At 52.3% G+C, this 11,013-nt stretch overlaps 1 protein-coding gene across 3 annotated transcripts; it reads left to right on the top strand.

The window, feature by feature from the left end:
• Positions 1-540: 540 nt before the first annotated feature.
• On the top strand, positions 541-10,829 carry KLHDC2 (kelch domain containing 2). Of its 3 annotated transcripts, none has more exons than XM_059850707.1 (14): positions 541-630; positions 2,019-2,185; positions 2,987-3,066; positions 3,881-3,998; positions 5,095-5,210; positions 6,310-6,391; positions 6,507-6,590; positions 7,470-7,550; positions 7,635-7,693; positions 7,862-7,971; positions 8,403-8,475; positions 9,138-9,225; positions 9,530-9,582; positions 9,997-10,829. In XM_059850707.1, exons 2-14 carry the CDS (start codon positions 2,030-2,032, stop codon positions 10,118-10,120), a joined length of 1,224 nt encoding a protein of 407 aa, XP_059706690.1. In that variant the 5' UTR covers positions 541-630; positions 2,019-2,029; the 3' UTR covers positions 10,121-10,829. The 3 variants fall into 3 exon arrangements, with proteins under 3 accessions (XP_059706690.1, XP_059706692.1, XP_059706691.1); XM_059850709.1 differs by lacking the exon at positions 541-630 and adding an exon at positions 712-832; XM_059850708.1 differs by lacking the exon at positions 541-630 and adding an exon at positions 1,086-1,200.
• Positions 10,830-11,013: the final 184 nt, after the last annotated feature.

Raw genomic sequence — 11,013 nt, 5'->3', positions numbered from 1 at the left:
TGAATTCTGGGGCAGTTCAGATGCTCCCAGGTTAATTTTGGGGTGGTTTGGGAGCCCTCAGGGTGAATTCTGGGGCAGTTCACATGCTCCCGGTGTTAATTTTGGGGTGGTTTGGGTGCCCTCGGGGTGAATTGTGGGGCAGTTCAGACGCTCCACTGTTAATTTTGGGGTGCCCGGTACCCTCAGGGTGAATTCTGGGGCGGTTCAGATGCTCCCAGTGTTAATTTCGGGGCGGTTCCGGTGCTCCCACTGTTAATTTTGGGGCACCTCAGACGCTCGCAGTGTTAATTCCGGGCGCCCGGTGCCCTCAGGGTGAATTTTGCGGCACCTCAGACACTCGCAATGTTAATTCTGGGCTGCCCTCGGGTTGAAATGTGGGACCCTTAGACGCTCGCGGTGTTAATTCCGGAGTGCCCGGTGCCCCCGGTGTTAATTTTGGGGCACATCAGACGCTCGCAGCGTTGATTCCGGGGTGCCCGGTGTCCCGGGCTGAGTTCGGGTGCCGGGGCCTGCGCGCTGCCGCCGGAAGGTGCCGCCCGCCCGGCGGATGTTGCGGCGCGGCCGCGGCTGAGGGAGGGAGGGCCGGCGGGCCGGAGGGAGGGCCGGCGGAGCGGCAGCGGCGGGGCCGCGGTAGGAGCGGGACGGGGCCGGGGCCGCGGGGGGCTCTGAGGGACGCGGGGCGGGCTCGGGCCTGGCCGGTAACGGCGGCGGGCAACGCTCGGGCGGCCGCGATGTCGCGACAGTTGAGCGTGTCGTGAGGAGCCCGCCGGGCCCATCGTGCGCTCGGGCATGTCGCGACAGGAGAAGATGTCGTGAGGAGCCCCCGGCTGCGGTGTGTGAGGGGGTGGGCAGAGCGCGCAGGGCTGCGGGGAGCTGAGGGGGAAATGGCTGAAGGGACGCGGCCCAGCGAGTCTGAGGGGCAAAATGAATAACAGAATGTTGTACGTATGTATTACAGATAAATAATTTATCGGTGTTATTCTCCGAGGCGGTGAAGGCACCGCTAGCTCGAAGCAAGCGGGTTTCACGGGGCTGTGGGCAAGGCTTGCCAATCTAAATTAGAAATCGTAATTAAAACTCACAGATAACCCCCCGGAGGTGGTGCAGCGTCGCCGAGGCGGACTGATATTAAAATTAAAGAGCAAAAACCCCTCAGGAGCGGTGCATGGGAACAGCAGAGTATCCGACCTGGAGTGCAGGGTGTGATTGTCCCACTGAGGTCCTTTTCCCTGGATTTGGGCGCACAAATTTGGGCTGTTTGGCTTCCCTGAGCTTGGATCTGTGTTTCCCCAGCACAGTCTGGGGTTTGGCGTTCTGCACGGCTTTGGAGCCGGGACATTGTCTCTGGGATTTTGTGTAGGATGGGTGACATTGTCCTGCCCTGAGCCGCTGTGGGGGACACTGAAAAGCTCCAGGATTTGCTGCTGTTGTGGGCAAGGCTGTCAAATTTATTCCCCTTTGGATTGTTGTTTTGTTTTGACATCGTGGGGTTTTTCTGACATGGTGTGGGTTGGAAGGGACCTTAATGCTCATCTCGTCCATAGGCAGGGACACTTTTCACTGTTCCAGCCTGCTCCAGCCTGGCCTTGGACACTTCCAGGGATCCAGAGGCAGCCACAGCTTCCCTGGGCAAATCAATCAAGTATTTATAGATAAGATTTTGAATATTTTTAAAAACGGACACTTTGAGGCACAGTGGCAACTGTAACCTTTACAAGCCGTGCACCACTGGGGAGTCCCTGCCTGGGACATTTCTGACTCCAGCCGTCTGTAGCTCATCCTGGCTTTTCCAAGCCCCACGCTGTGTCAGGGGAGGGTCAGGATATCAGGGAAGGGTTCCACTATTCCAGAGGGTGCTGGCACTGCCCAGGCTCCCCAGGGAACGGGCACAGCCCCGAGGCTGCCAGAGTTCCAGGAACCTTTGGGATGCCCAGGGTGGGATTGTTGGGGGTCTGTGCCGGGCCAGGCGCTTCCCTGGCTGATCCCGCTGAGGGAATTCCGTGTCCCTGTGCCTGCAGCACGTCCCGAGATGGCCGATGAGAACGAGGAGCTGCCGGCCGACGAGGAGCTGCCGGCGCCGGCCGAGGAGGGCTTTGAGCAGCTGGAGAACGACAGCCCCGCCGAGCGCAGCGGGCACGTGGCCGTCACCGACGGGCGCTGCATGTACGTCTGGGGAGGATACAAGGTACAGCTGCCCTGCTCCAGCCTGGGAATCGTGTCCCATCCATCCACCCGGGCGTGACTCGGGGGAATTATTCCTCCCCCGGAACGCAGCAGCTCCAGCGAGCAATTTGTAACACGGCCCTCAGGGGTGTTTTGCAACGCTGGGATAAATCACGGGTGTTAAAAGCTTGGCAGATACACGGATTGTTGGGGTGTCGTTTGCCTTCGGCAAAAGGTGAAGGGAGTATTGTCTGATTGGAGTTGTGCACCCTGGGAGTGGTGGTTTTATTTGCACAACTGTATTTTTGGGTGGTAATTGGTAATTTGTAATTACGTTTTGTAATTGTAATTTGTAATTTTGGGTGGTAGTAATTTTTTGGGGTGGTAAGGGTCCCAGGTTTGTTGTTGTCACACTGTGGGGTGCGTGTGCTGCAACACCACAAAATCATTTCAGTGACAAAGTCATTGCCAGTGAACTCAGTAAATAAACTCCTGTCATGGAGGGGGTGGGGGAAGGAAAAAGGAGTTTTTGGCTCATTTCTGCTCCTTGGCTCAGGCTATAAAACAGAGGTTTAACTTCCATTTAGCCCTGTCTGGCTCTGCTGGGAGCTGATTGTCCCCAGCAGGTGCTAAATTAGACTGATTGCTGCTCTCTGTGCAGGTGGGAGGCACAGGATTGTGGGAAGTACAGGCACTGCTGCTGCTGCTGTGATCTGGGCTGGGATTAGGGCCCAGAGGGGGTGCAGACATTCCCAGGAGTCTGTAATTCCATGTGTCAAACACTCTTCTAACCCTGCTTTTCCTTCTCTGACCTGTCCTGCAGAATGCCCAGGTCCGGGGGTTTTATGACTTCTACCTGCCTAGGGATGAAATATGGATCTACAACATGGAAACTGGAAGATGGTAAATCATTAATTTGGGGAAAAAAAGTCTGATAAATCCTTGAATTGGTGTGGAAAGGGACTGAGCAGGGAGAGAATTCCCTGATCTCTTTGTTCCCACCTATCAAACTGATGCAAAAGTGTGTCAGATATTTCAGGTTTGGGTTTTTTTCCTGTGAAAGCATTCAGTATGTTTTTCTGGGATGAAGTAGGAGAGGCAGCTGGGGCAGGCAGCCTGGATAGGAGCGTGTGACCACCAGTGTGAGGTGTTTTGGGATTCCTGGGATAGGATAGAGCAGCTGGAAATTGTCTTTGTGCCCCTTTTGATGCCCGTGGTGGTCAGGGAATCCCTGTTGAGTTCTTGGCCTTGTCAGGAGTTGTTTTTCAAGGCTGATGCAGCCAAAGGAGCTGCTCAGTGCTTTGCAGGAAATGGGATTTCAGGTGTGCTCCCAGCCCTCCCTGGGGTCAGGGACAGCCTGGGGCACAGGCTGGAATCTCCTCTCTGTGGTTATGGTGTTTACAAACAGGAAAGATCCAGGAGCACAGTGGAAACCTGCATTTTACACAGGTGAATCCTCTTTGCCTGAGGAGTCTGAGCATTCCAAACTCCTGAGCTGGGCAGATGGGATCCCTACCCCCAAAACACCCCTTTATTAACTAAAGTGCCTTTTCCCCACCCCTCCATCATAACAGAGTCGTTTTGTGAATTGTTACATCTGAAAAGGTGGGAAGAACAGACTTGGATACCCACAGTGACCTGTGGTCATCAACACCCTCCAGATAAGCCCATCCCTGTTCCCTGGGAGCAGGTGAAAGATCCCACCCTGGTTTTGCAGGAAGAAGAGCAAGACTGAGGGAGATGTTCCCCCCTCCATGTCTGGCAGCTGTGCCGTGTGTGTGGACAGAGTGCTTTACCTCTTCGGGGGGCACCACGCCCGGGGCAACACCAACAAGGTCAGGAATTCCTTTCTAATAGAATAATAATAGAATAATAAAATCATATCATATCATATAATCCTTTCCCACGGGGTTGTGCCCTGGAAGCTTCACAGCACTGCAGGAACACCCCGAGCTGGCATCGCTGCTGTCCTTGTGCAATTCCCCTCAGCAACTGGATTGTGTCCCTGCCTCTGAGTTTGCTGATTCTAAAAGATGGGAGTTGCCAGAGTTGCCTAAACAATGTCAGGAACTGATCTGGAACTGATCTGGGGTGGCTTGAAGTGTTTCTGTTCCCTGGAGTCTGTGGTAATCCCAGAATCCCAAAATCATTTAGCTTGGAAAAGTCCTCCAAGACCACTGACCCACCACCACCCTTTCTACTAGAATTAATTAATGATCTTTTCTTATAGTCTGGCAGCAATGTGGTTTAAATTAAATAGTTTTGGTCTATATAAATATGTACTTTATCTATGTAAATGTAAGATCATATATTTCTTATGTAAATATAAACTAGAAGGGGTTGGAAGGAGTTTTTGCAGGCAGTTTGAAACAAACCTCATTTATTTGTAAGGTGATTTCTTCCCTTCCTGCTGTGGCATTCTTACATTTCAGTTCTGGTGTGTAAGGGTGGCAGCTGCTTCTCTTGCTGTACAATTGTATAGGTGCAGAGAAGGGGTGACACTGTAAAAAATGTCACTTTGTAAACTTCTGAACCACTTTGTAGTTGTAAGACAGTTGTGCTCTGTACATACCTTCATAGCATCCCACAATTGTATCAGCTTTTGGATGCTGAAGCTCAGTGCCCAGAACCTGTTAGTGCTGTAGAAGGTGTTTGAGTCTGAAAAAGGTCAGGACTTTCTGATTTGTAAATTCATCTTTTGTTGCAAATATTTTCAGTGCTCTACTTTTCAGCTAGGAAAAGAACTTTTCATTTATTACTATTTCTATACCAACACATGTTAATTGTGCTGTGTTAATTAAAGCTAGGAAAAGAACTTTTCATTTATTACTATTTCTATACCAACACATGTTAATTTAAAGTTGCTATTCTAACAGCAGATTTAAGCTTTGTTGATGATGTGAGTTTAAAAAAATGTCTTTATTTTCTCAGTTCTACATGTTAAATGCCAGATCCAGGGACAAAGTGCTGCAGTGGGTGAGAGTGGAGTGCCAGGGGGTGCCCCCCTCGTCCAAGGACAAGCTGGGGGTGTGGGTGCACAAGAACAGGTAAGGCCCCAGCGAGGCTCTGCTCTCTCTTGGCTTCTCCCTCCTCCTCTTCCCTCAGCATGGGGCTGGCTGGGAATGTTCCCCTGGAGAGGAGAAGGCTCCAGGGAGAGCTCAGAGCCCCTGGCAGGGCCTGAAGGGGCTCCAGGAGAGCTGGAGAGGGACTGGGGACAAGGGAGGGAGGGACAGGACACAGGGAATGGCTCCCAGTGCCAGAGGGCAGGGATGGATGGGAGATTGGGAATTGGGAATTCCTGCTGGGCTGGAATTGCCAGAGCAGCTGGGGCTGCCCCTGGATCCCTGGCAGTGCCCAAGGCCAGGCTGGACACTGGGACACCCTGGGACAGTGGGAGGTGTCCCTGCCATGGCAGGGGTGGCACTGGGTGGGATTTAAGGTCCCTTCCATCCAAACCATTCTGGGATTTTGGAGTTTAACTCTTGTGCTGCCTTGGCCACTCCATGGAGAGAGCTCCCAGTTGGGAGATTTGCTGTGGGATTTGCTGCAGAGACTCAGGAAAGGTGGGAACCCCTTGTGTGTCCCTTCCAGCTGGGGATGCTCCGTGGTTCTGTGGAGTTGCCCACAGTGCTGCTTTTTCAGCTCCTTGATGTGGGGAGTGAGCTCCTCGTTAGCACACCTGATAGCATCAGGTCAGATGTGAATCTGTGCAGGGCTGCAGCCGTGGGTGGTTCATTGGGTGCTGCCTGTTGTTTTCTGGCACTCCATAATCCTGCAGGAATTTCTGGCAAAGCCCTGCCAGTTCCTAACACAGGCTAAACCCCAAAGGTAAAACTTGGAGGCAATTCCCACTTCAACTCCAGGAGAACAACGTGGCAAAGGCCGAAGTGCAGTGGCCAGGCTGCACACCCTGACAGCCTCAGAGCTCTGCAAGTGGAGCAGAGCTTGGGAGCCCGAGGCTGGAAACAGCTCCAGAGGGATTCAGTGTGGTGGGAGGGTCAGTGAGGCAGCAAACAGAGCCCTCTCCTGGAAAACCAAAGGGCCTTCCCTGGCTCTCTGAGCACAGCATTTATATTTCATTTATATTTATATTTGTATTGACAGTAACAGAATTCCTCACAGCTCTTGCTCCATGTTTTCCTGCAGGCTGATATTTTTTGGAGGCTATGGCTATTTTCCTGAAGGGAAGGAACGTGGAACATTTGAATTCGATGAAACTTCTTTTTGGGTAAGTAACCCTGGAAGCCATTTCTAGTTCAGCTTTTAATATTTCAGCAGTGCTTGTTAGAACTTGTTGCTTCTTCATGGTTTTTTTTTTGTTTGTTTGTTTGTTTGTTTTTAAGAATTCAGGTCTTCCTAGAGGGTGGAACGACCACGTGCACATTCTGGACCTTGAAACTTTCACTTGGAGCCAGCCCATAACTACGGTAATTAATGGTTTGCTGTCATTTAATTAAGCCACAGCTCAGGAGTGTTCTTTAGGAGTGTTCTTGGAGCCATCTCCACTGAATTTAAACCATTTCTTTAGACAGACCCACTGCAGAAAGAGGAAATTTGCCTTTTCTTTAGATCTGTCTTCATCTGTGTTTTCCTGTCTCTTGCTTTGTTGATGCTGCAGCTGTGTTGTGCTCAGGGCAGTGGGGTTTGCTGTCACCCTGAGTGCCAGGGCATGGCTGGTTCCCGTCCCTGGGGGCTGAGTTGTGGTCACGAGACAATTAAACACTGCTAATTGCAAATGCACACAAACGGGGTGTTCAGGAACAGGGAAATGGGCTGGTGTTGCCACAGGGTTGGAGGAAGTGAAATGTGAGACAAGGAGCTCCAGACTGCCAAAGAGCTGCTCTGATTGCTTCATACAGGTCTCAAGTGGTTCAGAAACCCAAGAAAAATGGTGTTTAATGGGATCCCAGAATGGTTTGGGTGGGAAAGGACCTTAAATCCCATCCAGTTCCACCCCTGCCACGGCAGGGACACCTCCCACTAGCCCAGACTGTCCAGCCTGGCCTTGGACGCTTTCATGATTTATGAATTTAAGGATTTATTATGTCACTGTCTCAGTTACAGTCTGTCTTCTGTGGCTGAGCCCTGTGCTAAAAGCAAAATTTACACACTTCAAGAGGGAAGAAATACACCCCATTTCTAATGAGTTCTCTGATCTTCCATCCATCAGAAAACCAAGCCTGCACACAGGATGATTTACTGGCTGTGCTTTTTCACTCTGATCCTTGCTGGCCTTTAATCTGAGCTGGGCTGAGCCTTCTCTTGTCCCCTGGTGACTGATCTGTGCTGTCCCTGTCCCTTCCCAGGGCAAGACCCCGTCCCCTCGAGCCGCCCACGCCTGTGCCACCGTTGGGAACAGGGGCTACGTGTTTGGAGGCAGGTACAGGGTAAGCCCAGCCCTGCCTCAGCTGTGCTTCAGCCCAGACCTGAGCAGGAGTTTGAGCTCTGAGCCACGCTCTGCTCTCTTGCAGGAATCCAGAATGAACGACTTCTACTACCTGAACCTGGACACGTGGGAGTGGAACGAAATGTGGGTGCTCAGCCTCGATCCATGTGACATTCTTGTGTCTAAAGAAATTCACATTGTCCTTGGGTCACTGCAGTATCCTGCAGATAGCTGAGAAGTAATCAGGGCAGGAGAGGGAGAGGGATTTTGCTGTCCCTGGTGGTGATTTGGGGTGTTTTTATTGCGCTCCAGACTCACCCAAGGCGTCTGCCCCGTGGGCCGATCGTGGCATTCCTTAACGCCGATTTCCTCGGATCACCTCTTCCTCTTTGGAGGCTTCACCACGAACAAGCAGCCCCTGAGTAAGTCATTCCAAAGGGATTTGGTGATGGCTTTGTGCTCTGGAACAGCTCTGCACAGGAGCTGGAATGATTGCCTTGAATTCCTTCTAAATTCCTCCTGTGTGCTCCAACTCCTCATTCCACAGAGCAGGAGTTGCTGAGGGTGTGGAGACACCAGAACTTCCAGCAGTTGATCTGCTCTAAAAATGTATCTAAAAGTGCAGATTGCAATTGGAGACAGCTTTACAATTCTCCACCTTCACCCCATAAATCTCTGTTACATTAAACATCTCTTGTCAAACAGGAGTCAGTGTTTTATAAGGTTTTTCCTAAAATACTTGATTTAGCTAAGAACAGAGATGGGATGTGCTACATCAGAGTATTTGTATATTGCAGCAACTTCCAGAACTGACAAGAATCCTGGTTTTATCTCGAATTTTTCTTGTTTTCAGGTGATGCCTGGATTTATTGTATCAGCAAGAACGAGTGGGTACAGTTTGAGCATAACTACTCTGATAAACCAAGGTATGGCAGACAATTCCCTGGAAATTGGGTACAGAAGGGCTGTGGAAGCACCTGGTGCTGGCTGTCAGAGAGAGGACTCTGGTTCCTCCTCACAGCTCTCCTTTCCACGTGTCCCAGAGGTGCAGGTGCTTGTGTGCTCCCAGAATTCCAGGTCAGGGCCACACAGGGCAGGCAGCCTGTGAAACAGCAGGAAGCACAGAACTTAGGGTTTGATCTTGGGATTTAGGGTTTGATCCTGGGATTTAGGGTTTGATCCTGGGATTTAGGGTTTGATCTGGCTGCAGAGGACCCCAAGCTGTGAGTGCCAGCAGCAGAGTTAACTGGACCCAGTGTCCTTGCTCTGCCACCACCCAGGCACGGGCCGGTGTCACCAAGGTGCTGCCAGAGGCTCATCCTGTGCACACCCAGGGCTGTTCTTGGCTTCCTGCTGAGGAAATAGGAGTTGGTGACCTGCGGTTTAAAGCCCCACAACCTCTGTGATGCACCAGTGTGGCATGGAAAACACGAGTCTTCCTCCCTCTGGCAGGGGAAGTGACCTGAGCCAGGTTAAGGAATTAAAGCACTGCTGCTTCCTGCTTTTCTCCCTCTGGCCTGGCTGGGATGAGGAGGGATCTTCCCAGAGCTGGGCTTTGGGTTAATGCCCTGCTGCTCTCTGTTCCCAGGCTGTGGCACACGGCCTGTGCCAGCGAGGAGGGCGAGGTGATCATCTTTGGGGGCTGTGCCAACAACCTTCTGGCCCATTCCAAAGCTGTGAGTTGGTTTTGAGCTTCCCCTTCCCGTGGGATCTGCAGTTCTGATCTCGTGGGGATCACAGAGGTGCACAGACAAAGCCTGAGGGAGAAATGCTTTGCTCCTGTCCAAAGTCCCTCAAGGCTGGGCAGCCTCAAGGCTTCCTCCAGTGTCCCTGCCCAAGGCAGGCTGGAATGGGAAGAGCTTTAAGCTCCTTCCAACCCCACCATTCTGGGATTCCCTGGTTGTGTGAGCCTGGGCTGCTCTGGCTCCTGCTGAGAGCCCACAGAACCAATTCTCTCTCTCTTTCTCTGCCACCCTCCAGGCTCACAGTAATGAAATCCTGGTGTTCTCCCTCCAGCCAAGATCTCTTGTAAGGTAAGAGAGCAAGAGTTCAGCAGGGAACTGTCTGTCCCAGCTTCTCTGGCAGGGGGGAATTCCTGGGAGGGGGGGGAGGCCCTGGCATGGCTGTGGCTGCCCCTGGATCCCTGGAAGTGCCCAAGACCAGGTTGGAGAGGCCTTGGAGCACTGGGATGGTGGAAGATGTCCCTGCCCGTAGAAGAAGGGTGGAATGGGATGGGATTTAAGGTCCTTCCAACCCAAACCATTCTGGGATTCTAAGACGAGTGGGGCAGGGTTACCATTAGACCTGTTCATGTTCCTAAAATACTGGAAAACATTTCTGCCTCTACCAACCGCTGCCAGAGCAGCAGCCAGGGCTGAGGCTGGAGCATTCCCCTCACTCAGCACCTCTGGCACAAGCTCCCAGTGCAGCCTCTCCCTGTGTTGCAGGCTGTGCCTCGAGGCCGTGATCTGCTTCAAGGAGATGTTGGCCAGCTCGTGGCACTGCCTGCCCAAGCACCTCCTGCACAGCGTGAACCAGCGCTTCGGCAGCAACAACACCTCGGGCTCCTGAGCCCGGGCAGAGCTGCGCTCCACCCTCTGTGTGTAGGTAGTTGCTTCTCGCCCTCCCGTGCATGTGAATGGCCTAGAGAGAACCTATTTTTGTGTGAGATGTTCCAATAAATGTATTTGATGCCAGAGGAGACGAGCCTGAGCCTCAGCTGTAAGCAGGTGTGGGGTTGTGCACCCCGAGGGGGTGAGGCCGACCCCGAGAGCGGGGGGATGTCCATGGGGGCAGAGCTGGGAATGCTGAGCACACCACGGCTCTGGAGTGTTGCTTTAGTGGTGTTTAGTGCACAGCTTCACGTTTTGCCACAGATGGAGAAGCAGGATCTGGAAGTTAGGAGCAGGATCTGGAAGTTGTCCCGTTGTCGGTCGATAAACTGTCGTAAACCTTGAGATGTTAAAGCATCACTAATCTCTGCTTGGCTGTAGTTTGGTTTTGGTTTGGTTTTTTTTTTTTAATTTTTATGTTGTGGAACTTCAATTGTGAACCTTAGGTAGCAGATATTCTGCCCTGCAAGTGTAACAGAGTGTTTGTGCCTGTTCCCAGCCCTGTGGAGCTCCCCTGCCCCTGGAGCAGCCCCAGGGATGTCCCCTGGCTGCAGGGACATGGAGAGGGGACACGGGGGACAGGGCCAGGCCGTGCTGCTGTGGGGAAGGGGGGATCATGTTTTAAGCTGTCTTCAAAAACTAATTAAAAACCTTGACTTGTAGAACAATTCCTGTGCTGTGATTCCTGAGAGATCCCGGGGGTTTTTCGTGACTCCCAGCCCTGTTCTTCCTCCCCTCCACAGGGTTCTGGCACACTGGGCTGGGGGAAACTGGGCCTGCACCTTCCTCTTTCCACAGCCAGGGAATGTTTGGGGGGAAACACGATTCCACCTTCCCAAAGGAAGCTTTCTC

The sequence above is a fragment of the Haemorhous mexicanus genome, chromosome 6, assembly GCF_027477595.1.
Source record: "Haemorhous mexicanus isolate bHaeMex1 chromosome 6, bHaeMex1.pri, whole genome shotgun sequence".
Classification (NCBI taxonomy): domain Eukaryota; kingdom Metazoa; phylum Chordata; class Aves; order Passeriformes; family Fringillidae; genus Haemorhous; species Haemorhous mexicanus.
The sequence above is the reverse complement of the archived record's forward strand: the minus strand, read 5'-3'. Positions and strand labels throughout refer to the sequence as shown.

Coding starts and splice junctions, on each gene's coding strand:
- KLHDC2 (XM_059850707.1), top strand. CDS start 2,030: ATGGCCGATGAGAACGAGGAGCTGCCGGCCGACGAGGAGCTGCCGGCG. Junction 3,067..3,880: donor AACATGGAAACTGGAAGATG/GTAAATCATTAA, acceptor CTGGTTTTGCAG/GAAGAAGAGCAAGACTGAGG. Junction 9,226..9,529: donor TTCTGGCCCATTCCAAAGCT/GTGAGTTGGTTT, acceptor GCCACCCTCCAG/GCTCACAGTAATGAAATCCT.